General features: G+C 41.3%; 1 protein-coding gene across 1 annotated transcript; it reads right to left on the minus strand.

Moving 5' to 3' along the window:
• Positions 1-489: 489 nt before the first annotated feature.
• Positions 490-1,008, minus strand: LOC311595793 (glyceraldehyde-3-phosphate dehydrogenase-like; the record flags this gene model as incomplete). Its single annotated transcript, XM_084778757.1, has 1 exon — positions 490-1,008. One exon carries the CDS (start codon positions 1,006-1,008, stop codon positions 490-492), a length of 519 nt encoding a protein of 172 aa, XP_084634883.1.
• Positions 1,009-17,731: the final 16,723 nt, after the last annotated feature.

Genomic DNA, 17,731 nt, shown 5'->3' on the forward strand with positions numbered 1-17,731 from the left:
TATGCCATTCCATTAGTCTCTATGTTAGTCTTTGTGTAAGTGCCATACTGTTCTGATTATAGTAGCTTTAGTGAATTTATAATTGGGGAAGTCTGAATGTTGTAATTTGGGTCTTTATTTTCAAAATTATTCTTAATCTGTTCATGGTCCTTTTAAAATCCACATGAATGATAGTACGAACTTTATTCCTTTTTCTTTTCTTTCTGTTTTTTTATTTTATTTGGTGCAGTGTACTTTATTGTATTGATGGTATTCAGTAGAGTAGGACTACCTAAACTACTCCTCTTCTTTTGGGAATCTGGGATGGTAACTGTGAGGACAGGTACTCAATGTTGGGCACTGAGATGAAATAGGGACTCCTCAGCCGCCAAAGGCCTCTCTCTTGCTCTCATCTTCTTGCTGAGGTGTGTGGTCCAGGAATTCTTACTCCTTGAAGGCCACATAGGCCATGAGACCCACCACTCTGTTGCTGTACGTGTGTTCATTGTCCTACCAGGAAATGCATTTTACAAAGTTGTCACTGAACACAATGTCCAGCCCAGCATCAAAAGTGGAAAAGTGGCCATCACTGTGAAAGTCACAAGAGTCCTTAGTGTAGTCCAGCAAGCCCTTTAGTGGGCCCTCGGATGCCTGCTTCACCACCTTCTTGATGTCATAGTACTTGGCAGCTTTCTCCAGGTGACATAACAGATCTATGAAGGACACATCGGTGGTAGGAACACAGAAGGCCATGCCAGTATGCTCATTCAGCTCTGGGATGACCTTACCCACGAGGTTGGCAGCACCAGTGGATGCAGGGATGATGGTTTGGGCAGCCCTGTGACCATTATACTCCACACTCTTCTGGGTGTCAGTGATGGCATAGACGGTCAAGAGAATTTCAACACTGCCAACGTTGTCATGGATTCCCTTGGCCAGTGGGGCTAAGCAATTAGTGGTGCAGGAAGCATTGCTGACAATTTTGTGTGAGTTGTCATACTTCTTGTGGTTCACCCCCACCACAAACATGGTGGCATCAGCAGAAGGGACAGAGATAATGACGCTCTTGGCTCCAACCTTGAAGTGGGCTCCTTCCTTCTTTATGGTAGTAAATACACCAGTATGCTCTACCACATATACTGGGTGTGAGAATTATCCCATATGGTGTTGGTGGGATCTCTTTCCTGGAAGATGGAGATGGCCTTCCAATTGATTACAAGCTTCCTGTCCTTAGGAACCTTGACTGTGCTCTGGAACTTGCCATAGGTAAAGTCAGACTTGAACATGTAGATCATGGAGTTGAGGCCAGTGAAGGGTCATGGATGGCAACAATATGTGCTTTGCTATATTGAAGGCATCTCTGATAATCAGGAGCCCAATGTGGTAAAAATCCATTTACCCTGTGGATAAGAGTGAATCTGCACAGGAAGATGTTGCTGTTTCTGGAACCCAGGAGGAGCAAAGAGCAATACTACAGACCTTCCTGTTTATGTAAAAATGCCATTGAAATTTTGATAGGAAGTTCACTAAATCTGTAGATCACTCCAGGGAATATTATTATCTCAATAATGTCTTTTAATCCATCATCACAGACTGGTATTTTCATTTTCCTTTGTTTCTTCTAGCAGATTTCCTTTTATAGTTTTCATTGTACATGACTTATACCTCTTGGGCTAAAACTTCTACTCAAGTATTAATATTTATTCTTTTGATGCTATTTGAAGTGGAATTATCTTAATTTCTTCTTTTGATATTGCTCGTTGATAATATAGAGATGCAAGGCTGACTTCTGCATGCTGATTTTGCATCTAGTAAATTTGAGGGACTTGTTTTCAGCTTGAGCAGGTGTGCTTGTGGATTCCACAGGGTTTTATACGGAAAGACTGCTGTCTGTGAACTCAAATAGCTAGAGTTAGAAAGCAGCTTTCTCCAAATTTCAAAGGCCATGCATGAAAAAACTCACAGTCAGTGGCATGGCCAATGGGAAATGCTGTAAGCTTTCCCCTGAAGACGGGGAGCAAGACCAGGACTAACTCTCCCCACTTTGCCACCTCTTCTGAGTACCAGGGGAGAAAATGTAACTCAATTTGCAAAGGAAAGTATGCTTGGATTTAAGCTAGTCATCTTAGTCCCTCATTTAAACTGTACTCTTCTGCTCTATGTTGAGGTGATCCTGTTTTTAATATTTTATGCCACCCACTGTCTGGATCCTTAGTTCTCTGGGTAGATGGAAACCTGTCCTCCAGCAGAGTGGATTATGGACCCCATCATATGACTTATCCAGCAGTCAAGGCCCATCTTCTGGTCTCTGGAATGATTCATTGTCCAGCTTGGTAGAGGTTTTAGCGATGGCCTGGTCTCATCTACTGTATCAATCCTGGTAGGAAGTAAAGGCTTTAAGATTTTTAACCTCTTGCTTTATATTTCCTTTTGAAAATAATTTATTTAATATTTATTTTATGTGCCTTGGTGTTTTGCCTGCACCTGTCGGTGTGAGGGTGCCAGATCCCCTGGAACTAGAGCAACAGACCGTTGTGGGCCACCGTGTGGGTGCTGGGAACTGAACTCTGGTCTTCCGGAAGAACAGCCAGTGCTCTTAACCACTGAGCCATCTCTCTAGTCCCATCCACTTGATATGTGAATATATGAATTCATCTATTCTGAATGTGCAAAGTATAAATTTCTGGGTATGAACACTTAGTAGGGATTGAGCAACCCACAGCTTTGGCATTTTGGAGGGAAAGGGAATTTTATTGCACAAGCATCGATTCTAGCCTCCTGTCGTGAGTGAGGAAACAAGTCCGGAGAGAGAAAGTGATTTATTCAAGGTTACGTAGGTTGTTGGTGATTTAAAAACACCTTCTCTGAGAGGCAATAAATACCATAAAACTGTACCGTGGTAGGGACCTGAAGCTGCTGTATCTTTCCTCTCCACACGAAGAGTAAAAGGACTCAAATGCCAGGCAATTTACTAGTGTAAAGATTGCAAAAGGAACGCTTAGCCTGGCTAAACTGCTTTCAAGTTCCTGAAATCCCTTTAGTCACAGTCCTTTGCATAAAGTGTCCACTGTGCTAATTATAAAAAATGTCAGGTCTAGGCACCAAAAATTCTCTACGAGGCAGAACTGTAAGTAAATGAAGCTTCATGAAATGGATTTCTTGAACGAATTCTGGTTTTTAACCTATCAACCATCCCCTCAATACAGTACATGCTGATATTCTACCACCTTCTGAATTTCATACAATTCAGAATCTATATCATTTTATAAATAGTTACTTAAGTTTCAGTCACTGGTGTTTAAATGAGGCATTTTACATTACCGAATAGTACATACACTTTCATTTCCATTTTCTAATTTTTATTTTAGTGTTCATTTTATTAAATTGCTCAAAGAACTTAGTTTAATGTATCAGTATGCTCTATTTTTAAATATGCTTTTATCAGTGTACTATGTATTATAATACATAAGTGCCCTACAACATGAAACAAAAGAAAATGAAGAATATGGATTTAGGCAGATTTCTTCAAAAAGTATTCTCATGGTGGTGTAACTCAGTGGTAAACCATTTGCCTAGTATGAACAAAACCCTGAGCTCAATCCCTAACACACACACACACACACACACACACACACACACACACACAAATTGTCCACAGATTAACCGTTCTTAAAATGAAAATTTGCAAACTTAGAGACATTAAAAACAACTTCCATGATCTTCGAATACCCCCTGTGTGCAAGGACCAAGATGCTATTTAGAAATAGAGACTCTATTAAAGAAGAGAGAACATGGCAAAATACCCAGTTAGGAAACACAATGGAAAATAAATCCTACCTAACAGGAACCAAACACTATAGGACTGATTTAAAGTGGGTGGGTCTTTTATGGCGAAAGTATCTTACTGAGAGACCTTAGCAAAGCACTAATCTCAGATGAGGCAGCTCAGTATCAATGCCAGAGTCCCACCAATAAGTTTTGGAGTCATCAGGATTTGATATAAAATCACAGTGCAATTACTCTTTGGACTGTGACATTACACTGATTTTAAAGACCAATTATATTGCTATCAATGAAAAGAAAGGACAAACTTGGGAGAAAAAAATGATATGGCATTTGAGTAAACATATCACATTCCTAGGTATTTTTTTTCAATTACAAAAATTCCAATGTATACAAGCAAGTTACAAAACAGCTAAATATCTTACAATATAAATTAGCAAATTAAATCATAACATAGTTGAAACACTTAAATATCAAAATTGGTAAAGGTGACAACAAACATCTTCAAGCTGGCAAGGGTTAGGGACATAAATTCTTTCACTTTCTCTGCCAACAGTGTAACTCAGTATGACAGTGTGACAATAAGCTTATTTCACCCACCATCTCAACTTAGGGGGTTTGTGTTTCAGAAATAACCTGAGATATCCACTAATATCCAACAATGTACCACTTACAACAAAGGCACTGGGCTGGGGAGATGGCTCCACCAGGAAAGTGCTTGTGAGAACATGGGGACCTGAGTTCAGATTCCAAGAACCCACTTAAAGAGCCAGGTAGCAGATGAGTGCCTGAAGTACAGCACTGTGTGAGGAATGCAGGAGGATCCTCGAAGTGTGCTGGCAACCAAGATGAGTCTGTGAGTTGTGGGTTCAGTGAAACTCTGTCTCAAACAAACAAACAAAAATAAATGGCTAAGGAAAATCAAGAAAGACAACCAACATTGATCTCTGGCTTGAACAAAAACCTGTTCACGTAGGAGCACACAGACATGAACACACACACACACACACACACACACACACACACACACACACACACACACTTATAATAATGTACTCCTAATACAGAAACATTAAAAATGTTAAAAAAAATAAGGATTGATATATTTTTATGTGGCAAACATATATATGTTTGAGTGATAGTCTTTAAAGCCATTTTGAAATAATGGCATAGAATATGCTTCTCTGTCTGTCCGTCTGAGACAGGGTCAATCTATGTAGCCATGTCTGTTCTGGAACTTGCTAGGTAGACAGGCTGGCTGTGAACTGCCTCCAAAGTGCTGAGATTAAAGATGTGGGCCATCATTCCTGTGTAGACAATGCTCCTAATAATGTTGTTTGCCCAGTGTTTTATTTCTATTTGAAAATGTAAAAGGCAATATGCTTGCAAAAACCAAAAACCCCAAGACACTCACTGAGTGATCTCAAAGAGATGTATTTATGGATTTATTCCCCAAATGTTCTTAAAAAAAAAAAAAAAAAATATATATATATATATATATATATATGCTTTCTAATTAATTAAATTTTACAAAGAGAGGGGGCAAATGGGTGAAAACATAAATTTATATCCAAAGAATGAAACCATTATATATGCATAAGCACAACTATAGATATTTACATTTTCATAAGAGTTGTATACAGATAGGATCATTTAGTGTAATAACTCGGAACTAGTACACAACATTGAGCTCTTGGACATTTGTTGGTATCTGAGAACATTTTGGGTATCCTAAGTAGGGGATGAGGAACGTTGTTATTGACACCTAGTGAACAGAGGCCAAAGATGCCACTAAATGACCTACAGTGACCAAGGTAAGCATTTATACTGCCCCAGATGTCAGTAGTGCTTAGACCAAGAAACATGATTCACTGGGGTGAAGCAAGGACTCTGTGAACTGCAACTCTTTCCTGAGCGATGCAAAGCTTTTTGATGAGCAAACCAGTTGCAATCCTGTCACTGCTTTGTCTCATCTCTAAAGAGTAGTTAACACTGTCCTTAAAGGAGATGGATGACAGCATACATACGCATGCATTATAAACGCACATTCATGTGCACACATCATACATCCCCCCCCAAACATTTACTCATGGTTCTCAGTATTCTGTCCAGCAATCCAAGTGGATACAGGTCAGAGTCTACACTGAGTTCTCAGTCGCTTCTCTTGGAAGGTCAGATTCCAGTTTTCAATCAGATCCCAAGAATCAGGTTGCTTTTGCCCTCTTTCGCTCCAAGAGCTACTTTTTGTTTTCTCTGACTAGTAAATTCTTACTGACAGGCTTAGGTTAGGCGTATGCTCTCTGTAGTCCTGGTATTTCCTGAGCTATATCAACTTTTTGGCTGAGCTTTCTTTCCTGACTATGTGCTCAGGTATAGAAAAGGGCAGGATGGCATCATATATATGATATATATATGATATACATCCAGTCTTGGCCCCCATGTCTCCAACATAATTCTTGCCGACAAGTACTGAGCTGAATGAAGGAACTTAAAAGACCATAACTTTTTAAAGGGATGACTAAAGGTAGACTTTCTCCAATAAAAAGACGTGTTACAATTCAGCTTTGTGCCACTGGTAACAAAGGCGGCATGTGAATATGTGGGAGGTCAAATAGACTTCAGGGGCCCTGCCTGCAGCCACCAGGAGGAAGAGCACTGGGTGGAGAAAGCAAGAAAGGCAGCTGGGTCTCTGGGTTCCCTCAAGCTTACACTCAGAGCTCACACCATGAGCTAATGAGGCCTGTGCCTAGAACAGCATGCCAAGGCTGGGTACCTATTTGATGAACACATTTGCTATTACTTCGATTACACACACACACACACACACACACACACACACACACACACACACACACACAACTACAACATATATATATATATATATATATATATATATATATATATATATATTTTTTTTTTTTTTTGATGATACCATTAAAGAAATGCATTCTGGTGATCTGTTCGAATAGTTTCTGGAAGTAAAAATTTATGTAGGCATGTCAAAGAAACACCTTTGACAAGGAATAGAATGGTCAGTCTCTTAGAGGCAGTGCATAGCCAGCTTGGACTGGGCATAGGTCAGTGGCAGAGCATGTGTCCAGCATACGTTTAGCTCTGTACTTGATCTCTGAAAATATAATAGTTTCCATATGCATATGTATGCATATAAGCTGGGATTTTTAGTACTGGCTGGCATGAGGGCCAAGAAAAAGAAATGCACTGTGTTGATTTGGACCTCAGTTTATCTTCTGGTGTTTGTTTCTTGTTCTGGTTTTATTTGTAGTGGTTTTAGCTTTACTACGGTCTTCTGTAGCTCAGGCTGGCCTCGAACTCATGATATACACAAAGATGATAATGAACTCCTGATTCTCCTGCCTTTTCCTCCCAAGTGCAAAAATTAGAGAGCTGGACCATCATATCCACTGTATGTGGTCTTGGACATCAAACCCAAGACCTTCTACATCCTAGGCATGCACTCTTCCAGCCGAGCTACATCCTCTAACTGTCCAGCATGGTCTGACACTACATAGCACAAAGACAAGGAGTCTTCTATTGCTGACTAATCTGACACATGCCTGCTCTTTTCACAGGGAAGATTAACATCTAAACATGCATTTTGAAAAATGAATATTGCTTTAAACATTTTATACAATTATTTTTTATTTAAAACATGTCAATGTTGAATTGAGTATATATCTAAAAAGAAAATTTCTACTTTCAGCATGTGATTTTTTTTTTACTTACAAAAGTGGGAAATTTCTATATAAAATCAAACGATTCAGTAATACAAGTGAATAAAAATATTGAGGGAGCTGATGTGATGGCTCAGTGGCTAAGAACAATTGCTATTCTTCCAGAAGATTTGGGTTCAGTTTTCAGCTCTTAATGGTGGTTCACATTGCTTGTAACTCCAGTTCCAGGAGTTCTCTTCTGGCCTCTGCTGGCTCTCATATGCATGTGCTACACACACACACACACACACACACACACACACACACCCACACACACACAGACACACGTATATATAATAAACAAGTTAAAATAATTTTAACTGCTGTGGTATAATTACATACTTAGAAATTGAAATTGGTATATAAATTATTTAAAGCATGAATTGCAAAAAATGCTATACCATTGAATGTAAGAATGGAGTATTATAAATATTATTTTGGCTTGTCACAATGTACTTAAGCATTTTATTAGGCAGCAATTTAATGTTAAGTGTCTTCATGCTATTTGTTATAAGTCTAATGAGAGGTTTGTAATTGTCTTGAGAGAGATCTGAACTCCCAGTAGAGCAAACTTTTAAAGATAGTGTCCTTCTTGTGCTCCCACCCAGCATACCATTCTTCTTGTTCCACTTGCAACTTTGATAAAGTTAAAGACACTGACAGCACCACAAAGCACATGCATGTAGCAGCACCAGTGCCCATCTGGAGGTGTTGAAGGTGTTCAGCTCCCTCCCTTGTTTAATGTTACAGTAAAGTGTTGGACTCTGGAATCCTCATCTGAATCCTGACTCTGTTTATTGGCTGTCTGGCCTAGGTCAAGGGCTTTCACCTCTTAAAGAAGTTTCTCAGTCTATAAAAGAAGGGAGAGGTCAGTGTTTGGAGCTGAGTGATGCTGTGTGCATTGGGGACATACCGTCTTGGTTGTTATAACTATTACTCAATGTGGTGGGTTGAACTGTGTCTTTCAAAAAGATGTGTTGATGTACTAACCCGCAGCACTTCAGGAATGACTTATTTGAAGGGGGAACCATACATGTGTGATTAGTTAAGATGAGGGCATATTGGGACAAGGTGAGCCCCACCTTGTATCCTTATAAGATGGAAAAGAATGAGAAGACAGACACAGGAGAATGACAGTGACAGAAATGAATGAGACAGTGACAATCTAAGGGACCCCGAGATTTACAACCCTGACCAGGACCTTGGAAAGGCAGAAAAGATTTCTGCTGGAGTTTGGAAAGAGCAGGGTCCACCTGAGCCCTTGATTCTAGGCTTCCAGACTCCAGAATCCAGGAAGAACCATCTTTGTGTTAGGCCACACAGTTGGTAGACCTCTGTTAGGACAACCCAGGGAAATCAAACACAGATTTTGTTTTTTCTTTTTCTTTTTTCTTGCTCAGTACCAGTTTGGTTAAGACTGCCTTTATTCTCCACCAGCCTTTTCTTGCTCATTTTCTGTTATGTATTTTCATTGTTTCATATGTTTAGAAATATTGAATTATCCCCAAAGTCGCAAACATTGTGTGTATGTTTTAAATTCATCAAATAAACAAGCAAACCAACAAACAAAAATGACCAACCCAAACCAAACCAACCAACCAACCAACCAACCAAAAAAACCCCAAAGAACTAAGAACCAATCTTGTGAGAGGTGGCAAAGATAATTTTGTTCCTTTTCAGTGTCTGAGAAAAGACTAGACAAGTGAAGGTAAATAGAAGTTGGCTATGAAAACCAGTATTTAGACAAGGGCTCAAATGAAGCCTTTCCTTGGCCAAGCCTCACAACCCTGTGTTTAAGTGGGGGATTTTTATATCACACTCTCCACAATCTCAACATAGATGAGAAACTAAATCTCATTTGTTTTCCATAACAAGCCCTCAAATTGCTCAGTTGTACTCCTTTGGACGTATTTAGGTTCATCTTAACCTATTTGTGAGTGGACATGTGAGGGTAGAAGTCTGCTTCTGTCTGTCTCCCCTTGAAAAAGAAATTTCAACAAAACACCACGATTTACAAGAAGAAAGGACAACAATTCAAGCAAGTGACTCGTCTCCCTCAAGTCTTGGGGTATCTTCATTCTTTCGATGTCCTAAGTTCAGACTAGTGATCTCAATTTTTGGTTTCTTTTATTTTATTTTCCTGTAACTCTCTTTTTTTCTTCTGCCCCACCCTGAATCTCTTATTTTTCAGATATTAATAGGGAGAAGAAAGAGGCAGAACATTCAAGCAAATAAATGAACCCAGCCCTCTATTGTAATTAAAGCAAGCACCATTGTGTTCTGAATCTTAGCAAGGCATGCTGCAACCCTCAATATAAATAGTTGTAAAGGCATTGCCTATGGTCCCCCATGGTCACCTTATAGCACAGTTATAAAACATTTTGTTTATTTTTATTTTACAATGTTGGGGACAAGACCCACAGCCTTTGTCATGCTAGACAAATGTATGGCCATTAAGCATGACATTCTCACCCTCTGAAATAGTCTAATGGATGTTTAGTGCTCTTTTTTATTTTATTTATTTATTTATTTTATTATTATTATTATTATTTCTTTTGTTTTTTTTTTTTGAGACAGGATCTCTCTGTGTTAGCCTTGGATGTCCTGGACTCACTTTGTAGACGAGGCTGGCCTCGAACTCACAGCGATCCGCCCGCCTCTGCCTCCCGAGTGCTGGGATTAAAGGCATGCGCCACCACGCCCGGCTTAGTGCTCTTTTTTAAAAATCAAGTATGAGTAGTAGACAGCTCAGGGGGCAAAGTTGCTTGTGTCTAAGGCTGAGGATATGAGTTTGGTTCTCAGGACCTGCTTGGTAGAAGAAGAGAACCAACTGTTGCAAATTGTCCTCTGACCACTATTTGTGTACCATGACCCCTCCAAATAAATATAAAAATAATAAATAAATATAAAATAAATAAGTAAAGGTAAAAATTTATAAAAGTAGAATATGTGGGCAAATATAATAATGTAAAAACTAGAAGATCCCCACTCTAACATCTTAGCATGGTACACAGATGTGATGCATATATTTGCCTTAATGAAACAGTTGTGCTTTTGAAACATATTAATTTACTTAACAAACACTTGTTTGAAACTTTCTGATTGCTAGGCATTGCTTTAAGGGCTTTCCTAGGACTCACATATTTAATCCTCCTCTGTGACTCAGGCATTATCAGAATTAGTCCTAGTTTAATGACAGGCAGATGATTAGAGCTGCTCAGTATAAAGTCATCACAGCCAGTCTGGCTTTGTGGTCAGGGTTTTAAGCCACTGAGCTATTACTGTATCTTACAAGTGACATTTTTGTTAATAATATTTTACATGTACTTTCTTAGATTAAATATCACGGTTAATTTGAAACACAAAAGTCTATTTCATCAAGTGAATTTCTGTCTAGCAAACTTGCCTTGTATGAAAAGTCTCCAAAAAAATTTTTTTTCACAAAAGAAGCTCTATGTATCATTACAAACATTGTCACTGTAACAGGTACACAAACATAATAACGTTCCTTTTGAGAAAAGGTAATTTTGATAATTATGTACCTAAGAGGCTTTTCTACTATAAACCAATCATAACCTCGTATATGATGTGTGAGATCAAAACTATATGCTTCAAACCAAATAAAATGTCACATTAAGTGTTGGCTCATTATTCTCCAGCACAGAAGAAGGAAGAGAGAAGGAGGAAGAGGAGGAGGAGGAGGAAGAGAAGCGAAGTCCTTTATCTCAAGAAAGGCAGCCTTATCCATAGTTTGGAGGCTTTCCTCCTCCTCCCAGGTTGTTTTCCAGGGAGGAAGCAGGAGCCGTGAAGACTGATATGCAGTACCAGGGAGAGCCATGTCATACCTACCCACCAAGTACCAGATGACCTGATGAGGACGAGTAGTGTCCTTGGGCACCAACAGTGTCTGTTGTGACATGCCAACTGAACACACAGTTGTACATGCGAGGGAATTTTGTCTGGTTTGTGGTGTAACTTCTGACACTAGCACCTGGAGCCAGAGGACAAACCAAGAATGGACGCTCAATCCTATCGCATCGCTTCATGAGCATTTTTTCCTTGGGACAGTCATCAGCTCATCTCTACAGCTTTCGTGCATGTCCCTTGCTGTGATGAACACAGACGATTGCCCATAGAAGGTATGTGGCATGAGAACAGGCACGGCTTCTTTTATTTCTTGCTATTTCGATGACTGCAAAGTTTTCTGAATTGCTGAAGAGTTAACATAGTCTCCGGAAATAAAATGGAGGGATGTTACGCACGCTGCCGCAGAACTAGCCTTGTGCATCCAGGCCCACATTAAAACAGAACCAAGAAGAGAGTAACTCCTGCCTGCTGTGCCCCGCCCCTGCCCCCCCCAACTCCCCCCCACTCTCCTCCACCCACCCACCCCCACCCCCGCCCTGAAGGAAGTGCATCCAATAACCACAAGCTCCGGCTCCACTCCCAGAGGACTGTGGGAGTGAAATGACTCAACGCAACATCTCAGAGAACGAGCTGTTTCTTTGAGTTGCAACAACACCACATTAAATGACAATACATTCTAGTGGCAGAGGTGATGCCATGAGCAGATGACCTCATGCCCATTGTGATTTTTTTTTTTCCTCCAGGGCTTTCTGGAAAGGTTCAAGAAGCAGATTAACCTGAATGACTGTACAGTCCTCTCCAGAAAGGCGTGTCTTATTTTACCCTCTTCCTTTATTTTTTTTTTTCCATGAATGGGTCCCTAACAGATGTGCAACAAGTGTGGGATGCTATTGATTCCAAAAATGTGAAAGCTTTCCCAGGAGGATATTCCAAGCACAGCTGCCCTGCTGTGAGCACTGAGAGACATTTGCTAGCTCTTTCTGCATGTATTCTTTGTATGTGTTTGTGTGGGTGTGTCTACCTGTTCTAGATCACATGATGGCAGACACACAGCCATCTCTATGTGGCTGCTAGGGATCTGAATTTGCATGGCACCCACTTTCCCAATTGAGCATCTCTCCAGCCCCTGCCCGTTCTGAAGGAGGTCCTGTTTTACACCAATCAGCAATGCCACCAATTTATACAGCAGGCTGCTTCTCCAGGACTCTAGCCAGAGAAAGATTACCTCTCCAGCTGGCAGTTAGCTACCAGGAACCTGCTTGCTCCAGTTTCAGCAGTAGGCATGGGCTGAGTTGGTTGGTTAAACTGGTCTGACAATTTCCAGCTGCAGAAAGGTCTTAATATAGCCATAGCTCCCGATGACAGCCTCCCTGTTCTGAGAAGATTGCTCATAGGATCATTTGTGTAGGAAAAGTGGACATCATTTCTGATGAGCCCTGGGAATTCTGGCAATCAGCATTTTGAGTGGTGTAAGGTGGGTCTGTCTTCCCTCTCCATAGTTTCCAGGTCTCCACTGGCAGAGTGAGGAAATCTGCATTCCCAGGGTGTCTGCTATATATGGTCCAGATATGCCTACATTTATGAAGTCTTATCTGGGAAATATAGAGATGCTTCTTCAACCCACAGTAGCTTTTCAATTGGGGAATCAGTCCTGGTGACTTTCATTGCTGTTGGCACCCCACTTCACAGATCACTACTGTGCACACCAGTCTCCTGCAGAAGAGTCTCCACAGGATGCAAATGTAGAGGTGAGGTCAAGCAGTTTAACTTCTGGGACATGGACAAGGAAGGGAAGATAGAATTTGGAAGGAGTGGTAAGTTATACTACAGTCTCTGTAGAGACATTCCAGCCAGTGCTGTTAAGGGGAAGCTGAAGGATAGAGGGCCTTTCAGAATTTCTTCTGCTGGGTCATGAGTGGAGCTATAGACATCTGTAGAAATCAGTCAGTTATTAATGGATTATATAGGGCAGAGGCCATCAAAACAAAAGTATCCTGAGGCAAGTCTACTGATGCTGGAACTGTAGACGTACGCATGGTGGGAAGTCATATGACAATAGAATAAAAGGTGGAGTTGATAACCTAGGGCAGAGCACATGTTTATGTTTCCAAACTAAGTCAGAGAGGCAGCATCAGGAAACTGATCATGAGGCATAGGAACACAAATCCCAATGCCCTTCTGTAGTTGGAATGGTTCCTGAGAAAACCTATATCATGGGCTGTGTTTGAGTTATTGATCTTCCTTAACACAGCTCATTCTCATCAGAACTGATGTTATATGTACCATTGTTCATGTCTTTTTTTGTGGTTGATGGGGAAACCAACGCAGGCCTAGTGGAGGGCATAGCCAGGCTACTCACTGTAAGTCTGAGTCCTTGGTCTATGCACTCGACCATGGGTCTGTCCCATCCTGCCTCTCTGGATATGATTTTCCATAGTTGGTCATGAATTATCTTCAGTGTCACATATGAGTGGACTCCATGGGAACTAGAGAGGGCCAGCAGTACAAACGGTGACACAATAGGACATCTGGAAGAGAACTAAGACAGAATGGCAAGGGTGGGATGGGAAACAGGAGGACGTCATAGTCATGGAAGAGATGGGTTCAGGACAGAGATGAAGAGCCCCACTGTGTTAAGGACAAAGGTCATAATGCCCTTTAAGTGGGAGTGAAGATGGGTCTTCTTGTCTTCCAGGGACCCTGCGATGGACACTTCTTTCATTTATATAGCCATCATTGCCACCCATAAAATTGCTCTTTACCTGTTCAGGAGTTAGCAATCCTAGGTTTGAATGCAAGGTCTTTTGAGGTTCTATCTATTTATATGTAAAATAGGAAATGATGGAAGAACAGTGCTTATAAAATGTCTACCATTGTGCCCAGGCCACTGAGAAACCTTCCCTCTTGTAGTTCCTATACCCTTCCCCATTCTATCCTTATCACGTAAGGGATATACAATAACTGTTTGCTAATTGGGTAAAGTAAGCCTAGGCTTGCATTAGTCTGCAGTCTTTGAATACAGCTTCTTGGTTATGGAAACTGAGCAAGCTAACTCATTCTCCAGGGTCCCCTCATCCGCTTCCATTCTGGAACTGGTACACTGCAGGCAAAGGCTACCTAGGTGCCAACAGACACCAAGTCTGCATGGGCTTTCAGCGCACTATGGGCATTAGACACCCACAGTGACAATTAGTACAGAGAGCAAACAAGTGCAGCGAAAGGTGGCCCTAGAAGTGATGATCTGTGGAGCAGACATCGGAACGACCAGAAAGGATCAGATCGCTCAATCACCGTACATAAAAGCACCATCCAGGAGATAGTATCTGCTGCACACAGCTGTGGACAGGAGGTCTCAAGGCTTGCCTGAGACTTCCAGGCCTGTTCCTATACTTTCTGTAATCTTAAGAAAAATCCCTTAATTTCCTTTTGGCTTTAAGTTCCATTAGTAACTCTTACTACTCTTGAGCAGGTATTGTGTGCTAGGTTTTGTTGGGTTTTATTCTCAGCCCTACCATCACCCCTCCAAGTGTGACATATTGGAAGACTGACTTGAAGGATGCTGGTCAAAGCTGATGCTCCAGTCAGGATCATTTCCTTCCAGTGTTGGTATGTGCTGAGTTCCACTGTCTCACACAACTCAAGGAGGATGAGGAAAATCTCATGGAATTCGTGAAGCAAATCTGTTATGGACGCTTTGGTCTTGTGCTCGCAGTGTTTGTTAGAAAGTGATAAAAACACTGTTATTATTCCACATGAAGCATTGATTGACTTTCTCAAATGCTTCTCACTGAAAGCACAGCCTCCATGCATTTCTGTTTGTTAGATGAAGTGACCTAATATATCCTTAATATTGTCTTGAAAATTATGAGTCAGGGATTCATTACAAGCATATATTGCTCATCTCAAACTGGCAAACACCCAGAACAGTTTTATATATTCTCACAAGGCTCCAAAACTAATGGAGCCGGCCCTCCAGCCACCCAGGAGAACACGAAAGCTTCAAGCCTGAGTACAGCACCACCCGTGCACACCTGCATGTCATCAGTGAAGTCATTAAGTGAGCAGCCTGCCATCATGTCTGCTCATTGTCAGCATGGAAGGGGAATTGACAGTGTTGAGACAGGCTGTCATGGGAGGAAGAGAGGCCCCATCAACAGCCAGAGCATCCACCCCAGTGGAGCCACAGTCCTTGAGGAGCTGCAGGGAAACCAGTTGCGCACAGTGTCCGAGGACATGAGGAACTCTCCGCTTTGCCTGCTCTCTCTCTCTCTCTCTCTCTCTCTCTCTCTCTCTCTCTCTCTCTCTCTCTCTCTCTCACACACACACACACACACAAATGTTGCACATGAGAAACAGACAAAGTGCCAGATGGTGACGTTGGTGAAAAAATGCTGAGTGAAAACTGGAGTGTGGATGGGCTCAGGTTGTGTTTGTGAAGATAAGAATTGATCTTTACTAGTCATCCATGTGCATCCAATAGGAATCACAAACAAGCCATGTTTGGACCACAAAGAAACAGCAGCTCCTTTGTCAGTGATGACAAATTAAGAACTCATAGAAAATATATAAGTAGTTTCAATGATCAAAATGAGAGAAGACGAATCTCTCTCTCTCTCTCTCTCTCTCTCTCTCTCTCTCTCTTTCTCTTTCTCTTTCTCTCTCTCTCTCTCCCTCTCTCTCTCTCTCTCTCTCTCTCTCTCTCTCTCTCTGTGTGTGTGTGTGTGTGTGTGTCCAGATGATAATTATATGTGTGCTCACCTGTGTGTGTGCTTGCAGATATGGCTATACATGAGTGAATTGTAGTGGTTTGAATGAAAATAATCCCCAAAGTTCATATATTCTGATACTTGGTCCCAGTTGGTGGAACTATTTGGGAAGGATTAGGAGGTGTTGCCTTGTTGGAGGAGCTGGGTCACTGGGAATGGGAGCTGAGGTTTCAAAAATCCATTTCATTTTGTTATCTCTCTCTCTTTGCTTTGTTCTTGTTGAAAAATATGCAAGCTCTCAGACACAGCTCCAACTTCATGCTTGCCTGCTTGCTATCATGCCTGCCATGGTGGCTATGGACTCCAACCTTCTGGTATCATGAGGCCCTAGTTAAATGCTTTCTTTTATAAGTTGCCTTGGTCGTGGTGTTTTGGCTCAGCATTAGAAAAGTAGCTATGACATGCAAGTGTGCCTATGTGTATAAAATGTGCATGTGTGGCATGTAGATGTTTGTGTAAAGTGTGTGTGTGTGTGTGTGTGTGTGTGTGTGTGTGTGTGTGTGTGTGTGTGAGTGTGTGTGTGTGCAGGAAAGAATGATCTATCTGTTTCTGGAATGTATTCTACATTAGGTCTGCATCTCAGTGGCTTAGGGGAATCGGTAGTTCAGCCTTTTTGAGTCTTGTGGGAAAGCGGCACCTATCCCATTGTTAGGAGTTACATTCTGGCATGAGTGAGGGAAATTTCTCAGCAAAATAACATGACCTGGATGCACAGGCAATGGGTGAGAGTCCTGGATCGGTATGGCCTCAGGTGACAGGATCAGAGGTAGGTCATGGATCTCCAGCTGTGGTAGAGTGTTGGTGATGATGCAGAATGAGTGATGGCTCTGGATGGGACAATAATCTCTCAGGGGTGTGGGATGAGACAGACTGATATCGTGACAGGAGGGCATAGTACAAGGGACGTTAATAAGAGACATGATAAAAGATCTTCAGCAATTAACTCCACGGGAAGGAATTAATTTAAATCATGAACAACATAGTGGACAGAAGATATGTTTTCATTTATCCAATTAATGAGAGCAGGACAAATAAGGCTGCCTAATCCCACCAGGGTTTGTGGTGTTCACTGAGTAAAAATTTGACCTTTGAATTTATGTAAAAGACTGAGTGACTATCCTCCCACTGTGAGCCAATTGCTGACTTTTGCCACTTAACTACCCATCACTACAATTCATTCTGTAGATCATAATCTTTCAGAGAACAGGGATTAATCACGTCAGTATGCTCTCCTTGGTGTCTAGGTCTGGTATAGCATGGCAGTATGTGGCACTTGAGATGAGCTAGATGACGCCCTGTTTATTTGTCCTGGCTGCCTATGCCCTCTTCTCGCCTTCCTTTCATTTCCCCTCTCTCCCGTCTTCTGTGTTCCCTCCCTTTTCTTCTTTTCCTTCTGTGTTCTATCCTTTCCCACTTCTCTCTTAATTTCATCCAATCTTTTTTTCCCTTCCCTGCCAACCCTGCCTGACTTCTGCCTTTCTGGAAGCTTCCACTGGCATAATTCTGTTTCTTTAATATCACTCGGGCCAAAGCATTTTATTGGATTTGAATGGCTTCATGTAGAGATCTACCCGTCTTTGAAGCCCCAGACTTGTCATTTCTGTG

The sequence above is a fragment of the Acomys minous genome (assembly GCF_964271855.1).
Source record: "Acomys minous genome assembly, chromosome: 4".
NCBI lineage: Eukaryota > Metazoa > Chordata > Mammalia > Rodentia > Muridae > Acomys > Acomys minous.